Source organism: Sander vitreus, chromosome 7, assembly GCF_031162955.1.
Source record: "Sander vitreus isolate 19-12246 chromosome 7, sanVit1, whole genome shotgun sequence".
NCBI lineage: Eukaryota > Metazoa > Chordata > Actinopteri > Perciformes > Percidae > Sander > Sander vitreus.
Genome location: NC_135861.1, coordinates 10,943,775 through 10,968,439, shown reverse-complemented (window position 1 = coordinate 10,968,439; position 24,665 = coordinate 10,943,775). Strand labels below are relative to the sequence as shown.

Below are 24,665 nucleotides of genomic sequence, written 5' to 3'. Positions count from 1 at the left end.
AATTGGTAATAATTTATTTTGACTAAACCTGCAGCTCCAACAGCACATTTAAGACCTCCTAAATCAACAGTTGATAAAACATTTGACCATAACCATAACCACCATTTTTTAATTGGTCCAAAGCTTGACAAGCTAGTAAGTGATCTTTCAGCTTTCTGACAGCTGGAAATCACAATTTTACTTAAATTCGGTAATTTTCTTTTTCTTCACTCAAAAATACAACTAATTTCCCTTTTTATATACAATTTAAGGGGAAACCTAAACTGCTTGTGTCAATAAACCCATTTAATCTCTGTGCATTTCAGAGTGTGAAGAGCCAATACCAAATACACACACATACACACACACACACACACACACACACACACATACACATACACACACACACACACACACACACACACACACACACACACACACACACACACACACACACACACACACACACACACACACACACACACACACAGAAAACATTGTGGAATACTTGGTTGCACTCTTTGCAGTCGTCCCAGATTTTAAGGTTAAAAGAAGCTCAGTACAAATTCCAGCCAGAGATGATGAGAAATAGAAAGCAGCCATGGCAGAATACACACACACACACACACACACACACACACACACACACACACACACACACACACACACACACACACAGGAACTGTTGTATTATGGGTAATGGGGTGGCAAACAGGAAGTACATAGTCAATGTGGAGTGTCCAATAATGAGTGAACACTTGACCAAGCAAACAGAAGTGGAACAGCACTCAATACTAAGAGAGGAGAGAGATCATTCAATAATTACGTGTGTGTGTGTGTGTGTGTGTGTGTGTGTGTGTGTGTGTGTGTGTGTGTGTGTGTGTGTGTGTGTGTGTCTGTGTCCAGTTGGTGTGTGGAGAAAGTCTGTTTTCCAATTTTTTAATTTTAAAAAGATTTGGCATTTTAATGACCGGAAACAAGAACAAGAAATCATACTGCATTTCTGCTTTCACTACAGCTGCTAATTCTAGGTGCCCCATCTGGGGCTCTGCATCAGGCTGTCAGTTTAAAATGATCTAACAGCATTTTAGATGTATTCCAAAGAGGAAGCATATACAGTTAAAGAAGAAAGATATCAGAGTCACATAGAAAAAAAATAAAAGCAGGCAATTCATGTTGGCCAAGACAGATAACCCTATTTTATATTTTCTTCAGGTCTGGGATTAACTGTATTACCAAACTACACTGGAAGAAGCTAGTGAGGCAAGATTCACTAGTTGGTAACTTTGATGAGTTTCATGAGTATGGTATTTTATAGAAATTCAATGTGTGTGTAGCTAAGAGCATTAACTGAGTGTGGAATTCATTGTCTGGCTTCATCCCTGCCAGAGCTGCTGCTGTTGCTATTTCAACACCAGGCTCTTGCTGTTGTATGTGGCACAGATTGTTTAACACTATCACAAACACTGCTAGTGACAGAAACACATGGAAAAGAGCAAAATGTACAAGTGACAGGATGCCAGAAACTAAATGACACAGGGCACATGGCCAAATGTGCAGATGTACGTGTGTGTGTGTGTGTGTGTGTGTGTGTGTGTGTGTGTGTGTGTGTGTTTCTGAGAGAGTTAACTAACTCACTTTTCATACACAGTAAATGCTATGAAAATGTATTTATAAACTTTTTCATGAGTTTTATGAGGTCTTCAGTAATAATAAACTCCAGACTATCAGTGTGTGTCTCTGTGTGTGTCTCTGTGTGTTCTTGTACTTGTGTCTGTTACTGTTGATTGTGTGAACGTGTGTGATTGTGTGTGTGATTGATTGATGAATGCTGGCCAGTGCTATAGCACTTCGGGTTTTGTGTGCGTGTGCTGGAAGCATTAGTTGCTGTGTGTGTGTGGCAGTGTGAAATTCATGTGCTGCTGCCAGCGCTCTGGCTGTGCCACCATCATTTGCATTAGCATTGTTCATCTCCCGCTTTACAATGAGTCATTCTAGCTGATTTCACAGCAACAATTTACAGTATTATAAGAAAAACGCTGCAAATCGTGTAAAGATTAAGATTGTATTACTGTCCTAGTCTCTTTTATTGGGTCTGGTTAGATATAAGCCATTGTATTATGTCTGTGACAGTGTGTGTAGTCATTCTGAACTCACCTATGTTTGGAGCAACCAGCGCCACAGGATTGAGGTAGGTGAGCTTCATGTTCTGGGCAAGATTCTGGGCGTACTGTTCCAGCAGTTCCGTCAGCTCGGCCGGACCGCCACCCGGGATGTGGTTCTGACTCTGAGCGAGAGCCCGCCAAAGCCCAGAGGTACCAGGACCCAATAGCACACTGCAGCCCCGCACAATGTTCTGCAAGCAGCAGAAAGATGAACAATTAGGTAGTGGTGGTGATCTGCTTGTTCACAGGTGCTTTTGTTTATCATTTCTGAGGAGTCAGTGACTATAAGTGCATGTGTATTTGAGAAGAAGAAAGAAAAAAATAAGATAGAAGATAGAAAAAGTAACAAATGTGTCAACATCCTGGATCAGGAAAGGGAAAGAGACTTAGAAGATATGAACAAAAGGGATCTTTTTTTCTAGGCTGACACTAGTTTAAATGTTCCAATGAATCTGTAGATGCAGACAGTAAAGCCTTATAGAGAGAGCCAAAAACGAGAAAGACAGAACTTGAGTTTGTTACGGTTTCTGGTTGAGGAGACAAGAAATCTGAAAAAGCCGTATTGTCAAGCCTTTTGTCAGGCTACTGTGACCGGGAACCACAAGAACATGGGGGGAATTGTTAACAGAGCTAAAAAATTACATCCAAACAAGTCTTGACCCCAATTATAGTTACGTTTTGCCGCAGTCATGTTGCCATTTATGCACAGTGCCTCCATAGTGCATTGTAGAGGGAGAGGAAGGGAATATCAGAAACAGGGATTGTGGATAAGTAAGTAAAAAAAGAGAGAGAGAGAGAGAGAGAGAGAGAGAGAGAGAGAGAGAGAGAGAGAAAAAAAAGCTATAGAAAGAAGCTTAAGCTTGGCTCAGAGATGCAGGAAACAGAGAGAAAGGTGGAGAAGAAACAAACAAGACAGATGTGATGAAATGGAAAATGGTAGCGAGAAAAAGTGATTGTTGGAATTCAATTCAATTAAATTTTATTTATAGTATCAAATCATAACAAGAGTTATCTCAAGACACTTTACAGATAGAGTAGGTATACACCACACTCTATAATATACAAGGACCCAACAATTCTAGTAATTCCCCTAAGAGCAAACATTTAGTGCGACAGTGGCGACTAAAAACTCCCTTTTAGGGAGAAACCTCGGACAGACCCAGACTCTTGGTAGGCGGTGTCTGGAAGCAGGAGACAATAATGGATGATCACAAGAGACAGATGCCTAAGTTGTTTTTATTGATGTGTTACAAAATTTGTAACTTAAAAAGGTCAAAAACACTGCTATAAATACATATTTGTTTTAAGTAAACATGCAACCATGCTTTCTGCTTTCTTAAAAATCACATTAAACCCTAGACTGTATAAACATGCACAATCCAGTTTCCAATGGCTTCCTCTGAGCATGTGGTCTTGTTTAGAGAAAATCAGGAACTCAAATATACTGTATTACTAAGATTGAAAATAAGCCAATATTTCATAATGAAAAAAATGTAATGGTGGGTGTTAAGCTCCACACCCAATCAGGCTGTACACTGCAAGAGCTCCTATGGCCTGTATTTATCTATTTAAAAGAAAATAAATGAATAAATACAAGTTTTAAAGAGGCAGCAGATGACAGGATTACTGGCTGAGAAAGTGGCACACAAAGGCTGACTGAGAGGCAGCATGGATGACAGGTTGGAACATAATGCTAGCCCGATCAGTTCAACAAACAGTTTATATGTGCAACACGTCATATCCAAATCCTATTTGGAACTAATTAATTATTTTTTTATCACACATCTTTTTCAAAATGTTCTATGAAATGAATTCCCTTTCTCTTCTTACCCTTTATTTATGCTGTATCCCACTATGAAAACAATTACATAACCAACCTTTCTGGACCATTGTGCAGTACACTGGAGTCATAACAAATGCCAAATGTTTACATATTAATTTCTTCTTCCAATCATTGCTACATTCCTGATGCAAAAACTCTACTTCCCTCCCTGCCTTCCTTTGTTTGTCCTTCAGCCGCAGGGCTCTGTTACCACCGCTGAGTTACTATAGTAACAGTGTTCCACATTACCTGTTCGTGCATTCAGTAGCTGCTGTTAAAAGTGAGGTTACAAGTGTTACCAGATATATTATATGTTTTTTTTATTGGTGAGAAAAAAATGGGCTGTCTGCAGCTACACAACAGATGTGCCAGGGTAAAGGATAGCTGCTTCATCAACTCTAGATGATGAGATGTAGCCAGCACGACTGTTTTAGAGCAAGAGGTTGCGGTAACAAGTGAGGCGAGTTCAGGTTATTGTTTTCTGGAAACTGCAAAATGACAATACAAATCATAACTGTAGTACTGTGGCAACATATAGCTGCTTTCTGTTGCTGTAAACCAGCAAACCAAATGTTAAACCCTAATGGCCATATTTCTGATTTACTGTCAGGTGAGGTGAAATGTCAGTGAAATGTCAGGCAGGAAAAGGTTTTCATTTCACTCCAAATAGGATCTCATTAAGGCTACTGCTGTGTTGCTATAGCAACTGTCCTTGTTAGCCAAAGATAATGTATTGAACTGTGATGATTTTGAGTGCCCCAATAAAATGTTCTTGTTCATTTAAGATTGGTTAGGAATGCATTTTTATGAAATTATATGATGTAAAATTGGTTATTAATTAGATTGTATTTAATTAATCAGCCCATGACAGATGCTGTTTGTAAGAAAAGGGAGTAAAGAAACACTTACACAGGATGGCATCCTTTCCCTTTTGTTCACAGCAGCAAAACTTGAGCCACAGTGTGTAGCTGGGAATTTATGGAATGCCGTTTTATTCAGAATTAAATAAATGAATAAATACATAAATAAATACATGAATAAATAAATAAATATGCCTTTGAAATACATCATGAAATAAATAAATGAGGCAATAAATACATAAATAATTAAATAAATGTAATTATTTCATTTATTTATTTCAAGAGACTTTTATTTCATAAATCCACATTTATTTATTTCCCTCTCTATTTATTTCCTGTTCTTATATGCAAATCAGGGGGCGTGGTTATCTCTCACATTTAGAACAGAGCCGTGGGCAAAAAAAGGCTGGCGAAGTGAGCGTGCAACACAACAGGCAGTTCGCGGTACTTACCCAGCGCACACCTATTCTGGGGTAACTAGACCACCAACTAGCGCTGACCTGACGGAGCACCACGACTGGCAGTTTGCGGTGCTCTCTACCCAGCCCACAGTCACCTATTCTGGGGTAACTAGACCACCAACTAGCGCTGACCTGACAGAGCACAACAAGAATTTGTTTGTTTGTCCCTAGACATTATTGACAGGGTCGGCTCGGCCACTGCGGGTTGACACAACATTAGCTGAGGGGTTGCTAAGTGAGCTAGCGGGCAAACGACTGCTCTAATTCACATTAAACTGAACATTTCCGTTGAAGTGAGACAAGGTGAATGGTGAATTCTTCTCAAAGAGAAACGGGTATCTCTCTCCCCCGCCTGTGCCTGCTGCGCTGTGGCCGTGTGTGTGTGTGTGTGTGTGTGTGTGTCTGAGACCTCCAGCTTACAGTGGGTTCTCCGAGCAAAGAGCTAGTGGCCCCGGCAGGCGCTAGCTGGCTGTCGCGCCACTATATGGAGCTTCTCAACTCCGAAAACTTTGAAGCAAATTGTCAATTCGGCAACGATTTACGCAAGACTGCCTATATTCGAAGTCTAAACAGTTCATTTCTCGCCTAAAATGTACTCAGAAGTGAATTTAGTGATGAATAAGGTGGCGAAAATTGTTAAAATTGTCCTGTTGTTGGTCTGCCAAAGAAGTCCCATTCACCTTGTTCTGAATGTGAGAGATAACCACGCCCCCCGATTTGCATATAAGAACTGGAAATAAATAGAGAGGGAAATAAATAAATGTGGCATTAGAAAATAAAAGTCCACGGAAATAAATAAATATGGACTTATGAAATAAAAGTACCATGAAATAATTACATTTATTTAATTATGTATTTATTGCCTCATTTATTGATTTCATGATGTATTTCTGAGGCATATTTATTTATTTATTCATGTATTTATGTATTTATTCATTTATTTATGTATTTATTCATTTATTTAATTCTGAATAAAACGGCATTCCATAGGAATTCAGCTTGTGCAACAAGTGTGTATTAAATCCGATAAATGGGGGTGCTTTTTATTTAATTGTTCACCTCTGAGGGATAGATACACTCCTCCCTTTTACCCACTGAATTTAAAAATACCTCATGCCATAAACTTCTTATGTAGAACCACAAGAGAAACAGTGTGAAGGTCGCTGGCCCTTTTAATGCAGGCATGTTTTAAAAAATTGCCTTTGATTCTGGGAATTTTTTCATAAAACAAAAATAATGTTTATGCATGAATGAAATCTATCAAAGCTCAATTCTATCTTCAAATATGTTTTCATATAATTACAAATTGACAGACATGAAATTCTTTGGTTCAAACTACGGGATGCGCCTGCCACACCCACTCAGTTTCTATAGCAACTCGTTCTTAGCTGTATAACAACGAGAGCATGAATGAGTGTGGCTACTTCAGCTACAGTTGTCATCAGGTGGCTAAATCCTCCCTGTTATCATTAATTATTAAATGGTTCCCTGGGTCAACTGTAGAATCATGTGAGAGAAGAAAACTGTTTTTTTAACTGTCCCCCCGTTTACTACTTAATTACTTGTGTATTAAGGGTTTAATTAGAAACCTTGTAGTGTGTGTGTTAAAAGAGCAAAGGAAGCATTGAAAAAAAGACAATCTCAGAAAAAGCAGGGAGCGAGGGAAAGAGCCAGAGAGCGGAAGCTTTGAGGAAGCAGTATATCAGAGGTTAGCCTTGTTTGTGCTAAAGGCAAGTCACCTCTATGACCTATAACACATTCACAAACGCTGAAGTACCCCCCCCCAGCTGTATAAACCAGCTGGAACTAACTCATCAGCTAAAGATAAATTAATTCAAATGTTGGGTAGTGTAAGATTATCCTTTAACACCTTACTTCTAAAAGAAATACTACTTTTACTACTACTACTACTACTACTACTATTACTCTTATAACTACTAGCTGTGTATTGTAGCGATGTGTAACAATGTGTGTATGAATGACAGGGGAGAAAAGTTGTGACTTATTATATTTTACCAAGACTTGATATTAAAATTCTCCTCATGAATGAAGATATATACGTACACAATCGCCAGCGTGTCAATTTCACATCACTGTTTCCATAGTGACATGCAATTTGTCAATTACTGACATACGAGCCAGTAAATTGAAACAGTAGCTTTAGAGGCAAGATGGCGGTTTTACTTAATATCTTCAGCCACTTACTTGTGATGTATGGACAACTTATTTCTTGACAGCCAAATTTGATGTATAAGCTAAATATTTATATAAAAATGAGATGGAGATCTCTGTTAGTGCCTTCATGTCAAAACACCAACATGCTAATATGATCCTATGTCAGCTCCTGCATCCTCAACTGAAGCCGTCCTATCAGGTAAAATGAGACTGTCAGTTAATATGGGGAGATGACATGTTGCAATATTTCATGAGCTACTGTCACCACATCGCCATAGCAACATCACTTCCCATTTCAGAGAAAAGACATCTCATTGTACGATCTCGTCACTGGGTCTGTACCCCATAAAAGGTACACTACATCAATCAAATCTACTGTTTTAAATAACAGCAGCTATTTTATGTCTTCTGTGCAGATTCGTGGTTGCTGGTAGAAGTAATATAGAGTGGAAATCTGGCTTATTCCTTAAAATAACTTAAATATCATATTAATCATTAAAATAGCCATTTGTGATGGTAGAATATCAGACCCAAAATCTGTGGTTGGAGATTCTCTCCATAAACTACTATTCCAAAATGTTAATCAGCTTGTTAGTTACACTAGTCTTGGTTAACGATGCCAATTAAGTCTGTCCAAAACATAGCTGTAGTATTTTGAACATAATTTGCAATGTATCTCTCACTGATATTTGAGGTTTAAATGTAAGCATTTTTAATCATCAAAACATTAATACAACTACAAATTCGACAATTTCTAACCTCTTTCTCACAAAAAAGCAACATCCCTTGTTAATGGCAAATACTGTATGTCTTTATATGTTCCACTGTATGCCACTGCAAGAAACTCTGAAGGCTTTAGCTGTACACCTGCCCCCACTTCTCACTGCTCTCACCCTTCTACGGAAAGGTATAAACAAATGTCAGAGTAAAGCACACAGAGAGTCTGTGTTTGGTAAAAACTGAAAAGAATATTTGAATCATGTGTTCTTTTTTTTTTTTACCTCATTAAAATGTGCATCTTGAGTAGCGGTCAGTCCGAAGCCGCTCTGTTGGGTCTCGAAGGTCAGGAGGCGGGACAGCAGCCGTTCGGTGATCTGCAAGTCGTTGCCGTAGAGTCGGGCGGTTGCCTCGGTGACGTCACGGAGCTGGTGGGCAAGTTTCTTCTCCATGATTGTGTTCAGTTCTGTCTCATTACGCTCCAGAGAATCGAGCTAAACATACAGACACCAACAAAACATGAAAAAGTTCATTTACCCCCCTTTTTACACGTATTTAACAATTACTGGGATTTAATATGACAATACTAATATATACAGAAGCACTACAGCATGTCTACAAAGAGGCATTGTTCTGTACCTCTAGTTAATTTAAAGTTGCTTAAGCATATACAATGTCCGCATTAAATCATGTCCTATCCAACCTTGTATATTTGTTTAAACAGGAGGACTACTACCAGTCTCCTGGGTCCACAACCTTGTCCACCTTTATCCCTCTTTCTGGGCATTGCTGCCACAAAATGCCAATACATCTCTTTGTTCTAAAAAAGAAACATCAGACTCCTGTAATGGGAGCTTTGAATTTACAAGTTGAGAACAAACTACCAACATAGGGTTTCCAAAACAGTTTGGAGCTGGATAAGGTGACAAACAAAGCATTTATCAGCAACAGGGAGTGTTAACCACTTTTTTAATTAACTGGTACATCTTAGATTTGGCCAGGATTCAGCACTTTTCAAAGGACAGGTTTTGGGACCCATGAAGACATGTGTTTAATGATATTGGACTACATACAGCGGCATTGAGCTCCACAAATGGAGGGGAGGTGCAGTTATAAAGGTCTGGTTCCAGCCATCCTCTCTCTAAATCACAGTGTCTGATGGCTGCACCTGTAAGAAGGAGAAACAGGAAGTCTTTTCACAAGGTCATGGCATATATAGATTAAATTAAAGTTCAAAACTGACATTAGGCAGTATGTGAGTATATCCATATCTATGTGTCTGAATACACTCATGTTACTGTGTATGAGTGTGTACGGACCGACAGAGCCTTTGGGGCAGGGCACCGCGGCAGGCAGGTTGAACTTAGTCCGAGGCCACCAGATCCCCTGAGTGATGGTTTTTGGACAACCATCATAAATGACTGCAGAGAGAAAGAACATTCTTCAAAATCATCCTTATCAGTTTGATTAACTTTTCAATTAAGAACATAACAATAAGTCCCTGATGATGTGGAAATTATTTTCTTTTGACTTGCAGTATGGAAAATGAAGATGAATGCGAGAGAATAAAATAGCAGCTTCAAATTAAAGGAAGCAATTACAAGATGGAAACTGGAAAGTGGCAACACTGCACAGAAGACAACAACAGATACCTAGAACTGACTGGAAGATGTTAAATAGAAGATAAATATAATCAACGGTTTCTTTGTTATTTTAAGGCTCAGACACAAGTTTGACAAACGCAGTTGTGAAGGACAGAATAAAAGAAGAAACTGAAATCCTGTAACACAGTTATAATTAAATACGGTGGAACCTCAGTAGTGCCTCATTTGTTTCATTCATTTGAAACAAATGTCTCCATAGATAATTGACTCAGTCTGAATAGTAGTTTCAAATCCATCTTGACATATTTTACATTGTCTTTAAACAAGAAAGTTTACTCTGAGACCACTTGAATCACAATACGCTAAAAGATTATTATGGTATTTCTGCCCAATGACGCCAAAAATAAGTGCCTACCACAGCCTTAATATTAAATCCAGCTTTGCAAACTACTGTTCAAAAGCAGATCATTTTTGTCAATCATTTGGTTCTTTTTGACAATAAACCACCAGGAAGCTGCAAGATTGTATCCATCAAAATAAAGTAGTTGGAATAAAAAGTCATTTTACGAATGTTTCTGTCCCCGAGTCAATAACAAATATGTTGTTTTGACAAGAAATCTTAGTACCTCCTGCTAGGCAACTTACTGATATGAGCATGCACAATGCAGCTATAAGATGCTTAATTTTTTTTTTATCCAATCTGCAGTGTCTCAGATGTGATGCTGAGCACATGAACAAATTCACAAATGCATGATATAGCCCCCTGATGGGTAAACTAGAGTCATTTTGAAATGCAAATGTCTGAAATAAAGGATATACACAAGCCTTCTCACCTTCACAGCCTGAATTCGTGACCTCAGCGAAGGGGCTGTCACATATGTTGCACTGGCGGCCAATCACGCCGGGCCTGCACTGGCACTGGCCTGTCTCTGGGTCACATGACCGCGAGAAGGAACCCACAGGGTAGCAGTCACATGGCAGGCAGGTGTCCGAGCCCCGTGGACGGTAGTGAAACTCCTGAATATATAAACACACACACACACACACACACACACACACACACACACACACACACACACACACACACATACACGGTATGCATAATTAGGAACACTGATCAAACTCAGTTAGAGAAATGTAAAATGTCACAGTGCCAAAAATAGTGTCAGCAATTACATCACGACATGCATCAGGGCAAGATTTATTCAATGACACAAAAGGGGACATGAAGAGACGTGAATACAAGAGCAACAATCCATGCATGATGTGTAAAGAGCCAGAGATTAAAGAAAGCAGCTCATTATTTAGTTTGCTAAACTTGCCTGAGAATATATATTGAGCAATGCATTTTGGAAAAAGAATTATGTCTGTCTGGAGGGGATCTTTACGGGGGAGTTTGTAATTACCAAATGCATTATTATCTCAGCCTGCAGCTTTATGTTGCATTTTACAAGTTGAATTTCACGAGTAATCTGCTGTTGCTTGATGATCCGAGACATGACCAGGGAACTCTGCTTCCAGAGTCAAATCCCCTCAACATGCTAATGGTCTTTGACAACACTTAAGAATAAAACACTTAGAATAAAAGAATAACACCTGGAAAAGGGTAACAATGTTTATAGGAAATGTGTGCTCAACGCAATTAATTTAATTATGTGTTCTTAAAAATAATATATTTTTCTTGAACTGAAGGGCATTAAAACAACAATTGAATTTATTGTTAATGCTTAAGATGTACACTTTAATACCATAATACTTAATACAGAGTTGTGTGTGTCAGCCTTGACCTAAAAGGCTTAATGAAAACATTCCTATATTGTGAGCATGAAAAGCAGGAAAAGCTTTTATTTCAAGCTTCACTTTTCAGAAAATGAAGAAAAAGGGGCAAAAGGGCACAGGACAACATGTGGTTAAGCGCTTCAAGGGCAATATCAGAGATAAAAGATTAGGGTCAAAAGATCAGATTAAGGACGGGATAAAAAAGGGTTAAACATCCTGCCTACACAAAAACATACCAATTTACACACTCGCACATTCACACAAGGCAGAAATATCAATATGTAGGGATGATCATAGTATCATGGTTGATGTAGTTTGTATGTCTGGCTTAGTCTGTCAGACCATCAGGCTGCGAGATGATTGCTGTGTGTCTAGGTTAAACCAAAGCCAAAGTGAGCTATACAGTTACACCACTAAAGTCCTTCTAATCCTAACAGTATTCAATGTGATGATATAAAAAAATTTTTTTTATACCAGCAGGTCTGTATTCATTCAATAGAGCTTTGAAAAGCTACAGTCTAACAGCTCTGTAATACGACAGAAAACTCCCTAGTTAATACTAGTTAACTAAAAAAGTAAAAAATCTGCATCTGATGCTGAATCTACAGCTGAAGAAGTAAAAGCAGGTACTGCACTATATTTGTTAATAATATTTAGATACTCTGTTTCCAACAGCCTTCATCACATCTTCAGCATTGATGCACCAACCTTTCTACGTTAGCCAAGAGACATGACAAAATACATTGTTATACACTTTGCAAAGTGTTAGCAAAATTAGCATTATATCCACAAATGCCTGAAAGTTGCCGTGTGTCTATGTGTGTGTTTCCTGGTTACCTTGCACTGACAGTGTCCGCTGGTCTTGTTGCAATCAGGGTCGAAGCCTTTATTAGCATCACAGTGACAGGGTCCACAGGTTGGAGATCCCCACCAACCTCTGGGACACTGGTGATCAATCCTACACACACACACACACACACACACACACACACACACACACACACACACACACACACACACACACACACACACAAACATACAGGTAAAATTAGTAACACAAGTGGGTAGAATTGTTTCATTAAACTTGTATTTGTTCTTCAAAGGAATCATCTTTCATTCTGACTTCTAACTAATGACAAACTAACTAACTATGAGTTTGAAACAAAGAGATGAAAGAGAGACACAGTCTTTGAGAATAGGACAGACTGAGGAAGCAAAAAGTTGGATCAAACAGAAAAAATATTGATAATGAAAAGTCTAGGGTGAAACTAGAGAGAAAAAGACTGAGGGAGTTTGAGAGAACAGGAATGACACGAGTTCAAAGAATATGCACTTCAGCAAGACATATATGGTAACCATTATTATCCAAAATATAAAGAATGACATTCAAGCAAAAACACCTTTAGCTATTCCTTCATTTTAAAACCAGTGTTTTCCAAAACTGCTGAACTTCAAACACGCCTCAGATTTTATCACTCTGGTTTATCACATTTAGCGACACTTAGCTCTTTCATTCTCTTTGCTCACATCTCTTTTATTGTGCTCTCCGTCTGTTCTCAGTGTCTAATGGATCACTGAGGAGTTCACAGTCAATGCAGATTCTTGTGTGCATGTCTTTATTGCTCCTTACGGGGAGTTTAGGAGAGGTAATACAGGTATCAGTGATCTCAATAGAATATTAGGAATGACACTATTTCTCCAGAGATTTTTTTGTTACATCTCCCAAAAGAATCTCTTTTCCAAGTGAAGCGTCTCTTCCGGCTGCGTATTTTTGGCTGCTTAAAGGGCTCAAATGATAGGACAAACTCATCAGAGAGACAGTTGCTTTGTCTAATCATAACTGGGGAAGGAGGAGCATAGAAACAGGCTGGGTCTTAACAGGAAGCTATGCTGGCTGTGCTCTGATAAATAGCCTTTCCTAAATGAAAATTTAGATCAAACTGGGGAAAATTAAAAGAGAGAGTAGACTTATATTTCATCAGCAGCCGGCAATGTGTGTCTTTGTGAAAAACACACACCAACTAGGTCAAAGACAAGACAGACACACACAGAACAGATCATGAGATAAATGTAAAGCTGTGTGGATTTCACGAGCAGGAAAGGAAAGAGCATGGGATGAGGTCAGGGTCACGCTCGATTCACACAGTGTAATACACACACACAGATAACCTTGGTGTGTGTGTGTACGTTGTTTCGTTAAGTCTACACTCATTCCACTGTAGATTACATGCAACGCTGGAGATGTGGGACAACAAGGCAGAACTAAATCCACCAAGACATACACACACAAAACAATGGAGTGTGTGTGTGTGTGTGTGTGTGTGTGTGTGTGTGTCTGTGTGTGCGTGCGTGTACCTGTGTTGGCAGTACTGCCCATAGTGGTTGTCTCCGCAGTCACAGATGTATCCATGGGAAGAGCTGGGCTTCCTGTGGCATTGAGCCTCGTTTTCACATGGATTCAGATGGCAAGCGTCAGTGCAGCCTCTACCATAGTAACCTTCGCGGGAGAGAGAGAGAAAGGATTCATTTCACAATCACTGCCACCCTGACCCTATTAGTCAAATACAAACACCACCTAGCAAAATATGCTGCCCTGTCTCCTACAAACATGTTTATACAGTATAGAACTAACTTGCTTTACCAGTTACATGAATTGAACAGTTTGTAGGAACGAATACAACAAAACTGTCGCATCCACATGATACAAGCCTTCCGTGATCGTGCACCACCCACCACCCCTCCTCCACGCAGTTGCTTGTAACCAAGGAGGACACGGAGGATTAAAAAAACATGATGGACTCTTCAGAAGAGGTAATTATCTTCACTCCATTTTCTCTGCGCGAAAGTTGCCGGACGACACCATTTTCTGAACACAGCCATGCTGAGAAATACAGAGAGAGTTGTGTGGAGCTGATAGTCTTAATTAGCTTTGTAGCAACTCATTTGGCAATGGCTTGAATGTAAAATATAAAGAATTACGCACTAAAGCTTTAAGGGGTTTTACAGTATACATTTTAGTTAATTTTACATCTACTTGACCTAAATATTGGAGAAGTACATCTGTTTGATATTCTTTTACCACTGGAAATAATAATTCATATTAAAAAAATATTAAATATGTTACTTATTTTGAAAATGAACTTATTTTGAAAATGAAATTAATCAGAGACATAAATATGAAAAAGGCACAGGCATTAACAATGTCTGTGAAGAACTTTCTTTGCATGTACAATAATGTGAATGAAATATACAGAATGCTGCTCCATTTCCCATCCATGTACCAGAAATAATAACCTGTCAGTTCACAAGTACACAGCACGTAAACATCTCAAGCATCAAACAGCGATTATCACAAGCATCCCTCTGCTGACTCACTCCCGCTGGGCCAACCACTGGAAAGCAAGCCACAAATGTGTATTCCAATGCTGTCGTTCACTCAACATGAAACACAAAGCAACAGAAATGAACTTCTCTAGAAAAGGAATTAAAAAACATATTTCAATCCAGCCACAAATATAACAAAACAAGTCAAATCTGAGCATTAAGGAACATTACAGCATAGTGAACTACACAAAAAGAGGCGCTTCTGCTGCAATTTATGCAACTACACATACACACCTTGGGATGGGAAATTAAAAAATTATAGACTAAACAATCAAATCATCACAGAAACAAATAATACACATTAATTGATAATGAAAATAATCTTTAGCTGTAGTTTTAGTATATTTTGGATAATGTTTCTCCATAATAATAGCCCATACATGTTCAGGTATTTGGAATTTGTACAATACTGAGAGTGTAAAGTAGCATGTTGCTAGAGCCAGACAAAAATCATTGGGAAAAATGTGAAGGCAAAAAAAAGTTTAAACACCCCTCAACCATAATAGCACAGACATTTGCCTCAGTAAAAAAGACAGCACACTTCAACGAGCCACTTCAACACAATGTACAACACACAGATTTCCACATATTAAGTGTCTATATATGATATAATAAGATATCAATAATCCTATTTATTGTTTTGATTGTTTGTCTTTTTGAGACTGTCAATAATACAAACATTCTTTTTACGCTTAAAAGCCTCACAACCGCTCTAAGATAAAATACTCACATTATTATGCATATCAATAGTAACCATCAAGTGAAAAACAGAAAACAATGTAATCTTTGAAAGATATTATTATATATTATATATATTATACTATTGAAGATATTACATTTTGGCCAGAGCTTTCTCACCAACAAAAAAATATCTGACTCACATGCAATCACCTCCTTCAGCAAGCGAGTTCTGCTTTCAGGCCGGCTTAATTTAACAGCATTGAATAAAAGGAGGTCTCTATAGATTGAAGTGTGACTGAAGTGTGTGTGCAGCTTGTTGGGGTCTGCATTCCTCCCTATGGAGCTGACAAACGTGTAAGGTCTGCTTTCACGTGTTCGTCTTTAGAAAATACAGAAACCACTCTGCTTTTCAAGCCTGTGGCCTTGGCTGCAGCTTTAGACACACACAAAGTTTGCAATGACTCCTATTCTTTAAATCTCTCTCTCTCTCTCTCTCTCTCTCTCTCTCTCTCTCTCTCTCTCTAGCTTATTCTGATCTTTGTGAAACTACAAACCTACACATACTGTACCTAGCAAAATAACAAACTCAAACACACTGGCTTTGTTTTTTTTCCATTTCAGCTACCGTTCTCTTTCTTCCTCTCTCTTGAAATTATTTCAAGAATTATACAAACAACAGATTAAATATAATCCCAGCTATTGTTCAGTTTCACAAATTATTTTCAAATACAAGGGCAGCATTGTGTCTCTTATTTGTTCTCCATGATCCCCCAGTCTCCAGCTCCAAGTCTGTTGGTCTCCACTTCTGCTGCTTTGTCTCAATCACTCAACCATCTGTTATCTACCCTATACATCTTTATGCTTTCACCATGGCAACTGAAGGAGAGAGGCGACAACAGCCTTGGCTGTTTTCAGATGTTTATAATGACACTGGCCTTGTCACAGAGAGAGAGAAAAAGAGAGAGAGAGAGAGAGAGAGAGAGAGAGAGAGAGAGAGAGAGAGAGAGAGAGAGACAGAGAGAGAGAGAGAGAGAGAGAGAGAGAGAGAGAGAGAGAGAGAGAGAGAGAGAGAGAGAGAGAGAGAGAGACAGAGAGAGACAGAGAGAGAGAGACAGAGAGAGAGACAGAGAGAGAGAGAGAGAGATAGAGAGAGAGAGAGAGAGAGAGAGAGAGAGAGAGAGAGAGAGAGAGGGAGAGAGAGAGGGAGAGAGAGAGAGGCTCGAGCCTGTAAGAACAAAGAGCTTTAAATCATCATCAATCATTTGTGTACAGTATGTATGGTTTTGTCTTTCACAGTCAGGGTCCAGGAGCTTCCTTGAAAAGTTATGCTTCTCGAGCTGTACACATCTAGTGTGTGTCACAGCTTTGCGTCTGGCTTTGGACATTTTATTATACACAACATCAACTTGACTTTTCCACAACAGCACAATCAGGAATACACACGAGTCGTCTGTTCACTGAAACATCCATTCATCCTATGTATGCAACTGTCCTCTCTCTGACATTGGAAAGACTGTGGATGTCAGAAATATCCCATGAAAATGTTTTGGTGGAAAACAGCAGTTAACTTTGAGTCCAATGACTCATGTTATATGAAAGTGCTCTCACCCACAGCGATGAACCACATCAAATTATAATCAACCATTGAGTGGATTTGAACAAGACATAAAGATCCAGTAAAAGGCATCTTAAAATGGGTACGTCTGACTCTCTGAGTACGTCTCAAAGTAGAAGTGGCCAGGATAGCTGAGTTGGTAGAGCAGGCACACATATATAGAGGTTTATGCCTCGAAGCAGAAGGTCCAGGGTTTGACGATTTCCCGCATGTCTTCCCCCTCTCTCTCTCCCCTTTCATAGTTGTCCTATCCATTTAAGGCAGAAATAAAATAAAATAATCTTAAAAAAAAAAAAATTAAGTATCTTAAAATGGGTTAATGTGACGAGTTACAAAGTACTCCAAATTAAACAACATACTGTAGAACATTTTCTGGCCTGACGCTCAACAGGACAACGTTAGGAGACCTTTGTCATCATAGTTACAGTTAACAAATATGTGGTTAAGGTAAGGGAATGATCGTGGTCATGCTTTAAAAATAAAACATTGACTGTCGGTTGGAAACGAACAGCGTCTTCTGGGTTAAAAGTCAGAGGTTTTGTTGAACCATCAATCCACCCCGACCTCCTCACCTTACTTTCTCCTTTGTTACCATCATAATTACTATTGCCGCTAAAGGGCATTGTCACCTGAAAATAAACATATGTTGAATGGGGCACTTGTAAAAACGACGGATGCTGTCGTTCTTCTTAGGAGGACAGGCTTGAAATGTATAGCATTGTGTTAAACTTGGCCTAATAGTACCCTGGAAATCCTCTAATCTGATCTAATAATAATAATCTTTCAAATTTGGGTCTGGATTAGCCTAGTCCAGTACTATTAATGGATGTTCGGTTACTGAAATAACAGGTTGTTATTGGTGTTTAAATCTCAGATATCGACAGTGTGGGTGTGTTTGATTGTAAGACTTTGTACCTCAAACACGAAAAACATTTATATCTTGACAATAATGTGTTCAAAATTAGTCTTAACATGCCCCAGAATTGTCTGTGTCAGTGTACACTGAGTCATCATACAAAATAACTTTCTTCAAATAGCAGATTTTAAATGTTAAGAAAAATCTCACTATATCTCCAACGTACCATTCATATCATTCAAGTGCCAAATACCTGTACATTTTTTGTTTTAATATAAAAACTGATCAATAAATGGCATTCATAGGTGAGGAGTCATTTGTTATAGAGAAAAACGTTTCCCTGATTCAACACCTTGAGGATCTGGCATCTACTGTAGGTTGGAACACAGAAAATACATCTTAAAAACTCCTAAATCTCTCCCTCTTACTCCCAGAGGGTCCGAGCTTATAATACTGCAGCTGCACACCACACCACAAAACAAAAACCTCATATAATGCACTTTTCTGATAAACTCCAGAGAATATTTATTTGGCATGTTGTTTTCAATCACTATTTTAATGCCAGAAACAGGAAACATTGATAAATGGCTTATTATTACAGTAAAAGCGATTAGTTTCTGAACATGTGTTTTCTACATGTGATCAAGTTGTTTTTCTAAACAACTCAGGGAAATCAAGATTACATAAATCAACATGGCTGTAATTTATCAGATTAAATTAAAATTTTCACCGCTGTGAATTAGCCTGTAGCAACTGGCAGCAACTGTCACGTAAACACCACACACACACACACACACACACACACACACACACACACACACACACACACACACACACACACACACACACAGGCTTATATACTGTATATGTAGAAACAGAAGAGCAGATGTCTCTGAGCTTTGTCATGCACAAACTTGTCTTAGTTGTGTGTGTGTGTGTGTGTGTGTGTGTGTGTGTGTGTGTGTGTGTGTGTGTGTGTGTGTGTTTTCTAAGAGTCTGTATTGCACGAATCAGAGGCGCTAAAAAGCAGTTGCATGAGAGACCCATTGGGCTAGTTTCACTACGAAGCCAAAACACACACACACACACACACACACACACACACACACACACACACACACACACACACACACACACACACACACACACACACACACACACGAAAGGGAATTATTCAATGTGCACCTCTCTCTCTCTTTTTTCTCTCGCTCTGCTTCTATTAAACTTTGATATGATTAGTCTCGAAGCGGCATTCATTGTCTAACAGTCTCCATTTTTAATGCTGTTAGACAATGATGAAAGATAATGAGAGTGTGTGTGTTTACAGTAAATAAGTGCATGCGCATGAAGTTTGTGCATATGCTCTGTGTGTGTGAAGGCTTCAGTGTGTGTGATTGTAGCCTCTCTGCGTGTGTGCTCAATGTTAATAAGCCAAGGTGTTAGCATTAGCTTGCGGGGTGGTGCAGGATGCTACAGGGATAGCAGCGCCTCTCTGCTTCCTCCTTCACATGGTGTCAGGCCTCAGGCTCTCTCACTTTCACAAACTACTGCGTATCCTGTACGAAACACACACTCTCTCTCTCTCTCATTAATTCCTCTTTCAGTCCCTCCACCTCCGCTTTAATCTCATGCCCTTATTTTCAAACTTTTCTTTCTTGAAAAACTTTCCTCTGATTCCTCTTCTATCATCTGGAGGTAGACACTAAGCTGGTGGCCTGCAGCAGCAGGACACATTTAGTTTGGTTGTTTGGTCACAGAGGTGTGACAGAGTCAACTTTTGTGTTAAAATAGTCTTACCTTACATATGCAGACATTTGCATCTCAATCAAGCCTCAGTCAAATCAAAGAGTCTACATGGCCAAATGAAATTACCAAGAAGTATAACGCTTTGTCCCGATTCTCTTCTTTAACTCTTCCTCCTAAATAACATCTACATTTACAATTTCTTTGGTGTTCACCCAAATTTACTGTGTATTGATAACTGCAGATGAAGCATTGGAACATTATCAAATATTTTACATATAATGGCTGGCTAACTATACATTATTGTGCATTAAATGAGGGAACATTTGGAATTTAATTACGAAAGTAATTTTAGAACCTGTCCAGATGGTAACAGGAAATCTGCAGATGTATCTCAGAAACGATGTGGGCATGTTAAGATGTGGAGAAGGAAGATGATGGATGGTAAGAGAGAGAGAGTATCAATATCATGACAAACTAGTATGAAAAAGTTGACTGGCTACTTTCTCTCTCACTCTGTTCTGGTTTCGTCTTTTGTGTGGTTCTGCTATTTGCTATTCAATCTCTTGTCTCATCTGTCTTTTAATCATAAATATAAATAATTTCCTTTAATCATCTCTGCTTGGTCAATCTAGTCTGTTTAATCAATACCCGTAGAACTGAACTGCAGCTGTTGCATTAGTTGCTGGTAATAAAGCTTTTAACAAATATCAAATATCTTCATCCCCTGCTTCACTTTCACACTTCTTTCTCTGTTGTGTGTGCATCTGTCATTTTCATTTTCTCTCACTTCTATGATTTGTATGTCTCTGTGTGCATTGATGCCAGCTGTGTGTGGATATATTCCCAAACGTGTCAACAGTGTTTTCAGGCTGTTTGATTTGACTTCCTCATGCACACTTTCTTCTCTTCTTTCCTCTTGCCTCAAAACTTTTGGTGTTTATTTAACACTACTTCTGTCAACCCCCTCTTTCTCTTAATTAATCATTAACATATTCAGTCTCTCTGTTCCTCCTCTGCCTCTTTTTCATCTTTCTATAATTCTCTTTCTCCTCTTTTTCTCTCACTAAATCTCTCTATAGAGTATATGTTTTCTTCTCTTTTAATCAGGTCTTTCTCATCCACATTAATTCTACCTCATTACATTCTTCTGACTAAGGAGATTTTGAAAATTAGCCTGCAGTCAGTTCTTTCTCTAGTCTCTTTCTCTCGGTCTCAGGTGGATGAGAACTCATTATGTGTTCCCAAATATCTGTTTAACCCAGTTAGAGCATTTGCAAACACCTACGCAGATATGGCCGCATTATAAATCCATTTTTCTGTCTCTCTAAATCAGCTGGCTTCTTTCACCTTGTCATCTCACACATCTTCTCTTTCACATCCAACGTCCAGAGTGTGTCAAATATTAGGACCATTTCCCTAGCACAGAGGTTAACACGCATGCAATTTAACTTGCATGACTTGAAGTGGTAAATCGTTCTTGGCTGTGTTACTTTGCCACTTTATTTAATGTATTTATTGGAAAAGTCAAATCACGACGAGATGCAAAAGACTAGCAGACATGCCAAGTGTTCCTGGCTTTAACTTGATAAGCCTTTTTGTGTTGTCAATGAATCACCTATTTTTATATGAATCGATGAATTGTTATATAGTGAAAAATGCTTATCATACCATAATCTTCAAAAATAGAAGAAAAAAGAGATAATCAGCAATTCCTAACTATTCAGATGGAACCACAATGTTTTGCATCCAGACTAATGATTAATGATCTAAACCATGAATTGATTATCAGAATTGCAGATTTTCTTTTTTTTATTGATTAATTGATTAGTCGTTTGTTAACAGTAACTAATATTTCCAGCACTACTGAGTAGTTTCAAATGAATGAGGTGTTTTTAAACAGCAAAATCAGTAAAGGGACATTGTTCTGCCAAACTTAAATGACTTACTAATACAGTATCAATTATTTAAATAATTTTTTTCTGTCTTGTTTCTATCAACTTTTTTTCTTGTTGCCTCTTATCCTCACACTGATATTACAACATGGGCTCATACAGTCATTCACACAGCTGTAACATCATTATCCATTATCCACCATACCACTAATGGTGCGTTTAGACAAGAACTGACATGGCTAAATCTACTCTTGCATAGTTGCTTTTGCTGCTGCCAAGCAGCACCCCTCCTTCTCTGCTGCTTGTATTATTATGCCGTGCAGTTACATAAATGACATTATAAACAATCAATTTTGTCAATCTCTCAAACTGACTGGACATTGGAGAGTCTCATAATATTGCATGTCAATTCATGACTGGAAGTGAATAAGTTGTGCCCCCTTCCTCAAGCATAGCATAACATACATAATGTACAAAACATACATAAACGTGTCCACCACACCAGCATCATCTCTCAGTTCACTCACCAGGTTCACACATGCAGGTGTGCCGCTCCCATTGGTCAGAACAGCGGCTATGGCCGGGACAAGGAGACGAGACGCAGGGGTTGCCAACATTACAGCCGGTCTCTACTTTGACAGCTCTCGACGGGCGTGGCAGGGGAGGGGTGTCAGGCCGTACACCCAACCGAACGCCCTGTAGAAAAAGAGAGAGAGGACTATGTTACAGAGGGTTAAACAAAAGAAATTGGCAGCTTTGTTCATTTATTGAAATCAGTCTTTTCCAAACTCGGTTTGGAGCACATTTCTATCTCTTATGTGCCAATATTTCCAGCTTCCCTCCACCCATCCATTAATAAACATAAAAAAATCAATTCATTTATCCTCACCTGTATGCATCCTTTTATCCCGTTTTGAACCTCTCCAGAGCCCAGCACTCCTCCCACATGCAGATGTTTCACCTTCAAACCATGAATCTCATTTCCCACTATCACTGTTCCCTAATGGGGAGAGAAAGAGGGAGAGAGGTAAGGGGACAGATGGAGACAGACAGGACAAAGATTGTTATTATTAATAGCTGTATGCAAATTGAATACCTGAACAAAGATACACAAGAAACACGTTTGACTACTATTATCTGACAACGTAGAAGAACTCGGTAATAGATTGATATGAAAATGTCAATGAAAAAATTCATATTTTATTAGTTTATAGCATGAAAAGCATATACAGTAAGCGAGAAAAAATCAAAGAAAATACAAATGCTTTTCAGAAACATTATTGATTGTTCCTTTGTTCTGATTACCTGGATAACTGAAAGTTATGATTCTTCTATTTTTTCATTTACCACTATATCATGTAGTAGTCAGGTTAAAATGACGCTTATGTCAGTGGAAGGGAGGAGAGGGGAACTGTAGAGTGAATGATTGACTTTATTAAATTAAAGAAAACAATAACGCAGTTATTATGGAGAAGGTCAATACTCAACTGATAACACTGACAGTGTTGTGAAGCAATGTTGACAGCTTATCTTGCAACAACCATGAAAAAATAATCAATGAGCCCCGGTTATCACAGTTTCAGCAGCAGTGGAAGATGCCAAAATGGAGGGTGAGATCTGACTGATAACAGCTGCACACATGCCAAAAACTTCCAAAGGTAATTATTGTTTAATTGGCAGATACAATGTTTAATCAGTTCATATTTAAAAATGTTTTCATCATTTTATCATTTACTCAGTGTATTACTTGATGCACTTTGAAGAACAGCCTGTTGAACTATAATTAAAAAAGCATAATTTGCTGTCAGATAATTTAAGAATAAAATTAAAATGAAAAACAAAACATGTCATCAAAGATGACAATAATACACAGTGTGTTTGCTTTTCTGTGTGCATGCTACTGTCACATATGTACATTCTTCATATAAACACATGTACACACACATCAAACAGTCATCATCTAGTACAATTTGACACATTAATCCGCTACAGATTAGGGAAACTAGGATTACCAGCCCACATTTTAGAGTGACTGAGGCCATCCAGGGTTATAAAATCTGTGTGTGTTGTAAACATTTGTGTGTGTATGTGTGTGTGTGTGTGTGTGTGTGTGTGTGTGTGTGTGTGTGTGTGTGTGTGTGTGTGTGTGTGTGAAAAAGAGGGGATGAGAAATTGTGGATGTATATTTTATTGTCTCCTTTACTCGGATTATAATGTGACTCAACATTTTATTTGCAACATTTCAGGAAAGAGCTAACAGTATGGTTGTTGACATCTGAGTGCAAATATATTACGTACAAGACAACTGGAAAGGACATCAGGATCATTTTGAACAAGGTCTATCCCCCTAATTGAGCAAAGAATCTGCTTCTAGGAGCCCAAAAAAAGGTAGGTCAGAATTAATTTGAAGTCATTTCAAGTGATGTTACCAAATATTTGTCTTGAACTATTAAGTCAGTTGTAGCGATAAACTGTGATAATATCACTGGTTTCCAGTCGAAATGTCGAAATCCCCAAACAATTCTGGATTCATCGTGTCATCTGGCACATTTTATCAGACCTCGGCTGCTCCAAGCCACAAACCGTTCATCTAAACACACTGCCCACACAAAGATGACACAGAGCTGGATTTAATTCGACAAAGTATCTCTTTTATGTAATTTCAAACTAGTTTATGGAAAATTTCTAAAACCATGCTGATGTTAATAATCTTTCCTGCTTTGACACAAATTTATTTAAAGATTGAAAGTGAGATTATATGTAAATTATTTGATAATTTGCTAATATCTTTTGCAGTGATCTCCTGCAGTGTACTGACTTATAACAGGAAGTGAGGTAGAAGTCTGACTAAAATGGAGATATTTTAGATTAGAGGATATTAAAAAGGATTTCTCACCTTCATTCATATTAAATGCTTACAATTCCAATT

At 38.4% G+C, this 24,665-nt stretch overlaps 1 protein-coding gene across 1 annotated transcript in view; it reads right to left on the bottom strand.

Annotated features, from left to right (window-relative positions):
* The window catches only part of celsr3 (cadherin, EGF LAG seven-pass G-type receptor 3), a 107,032-nt gene that overhangs the window by 23,566 nt on the left and 58,801 nt on the right, over nt 1-24,665 (bottom strand). Inside the window, exons 13-21 of the mRNA XM_078254553.1 lie at nt 22,626-22,736; nt 22,264-22,432; nt 13,918-14,059; nt 12,400-12,520; nt 10,617-10,800; nt 9,499-9,600; nt 9,253-9,347; nt 8,464-8,673; nt 2,137-2,335 (exon numbers count right to left, since the gene is read on the bottom strand). Coding sequence (XP_078110679.1) covers nt 2,137-2,335; nt 8,464-8,673; nt 9,253-9,347; nt 9,499-9,600; nt 10,617-10,800; nt 12,400-12,520; nt 13,918-14,059; nt 22,264-22,432; nt 22,626-22,736 — 1,333 coding nt within the window. The remainder of the gene's footprint in view (nt 1-2,136; nt 2,336-8,463; nt 8,674-9,252; nt 9,348-9,498; nt 9,601-10,616; nt 10,801-12,399; nt 12,521-13,917; nt 14,060-22,263; nt 22,433-22,625; nt 22,737-24,665) is intronic.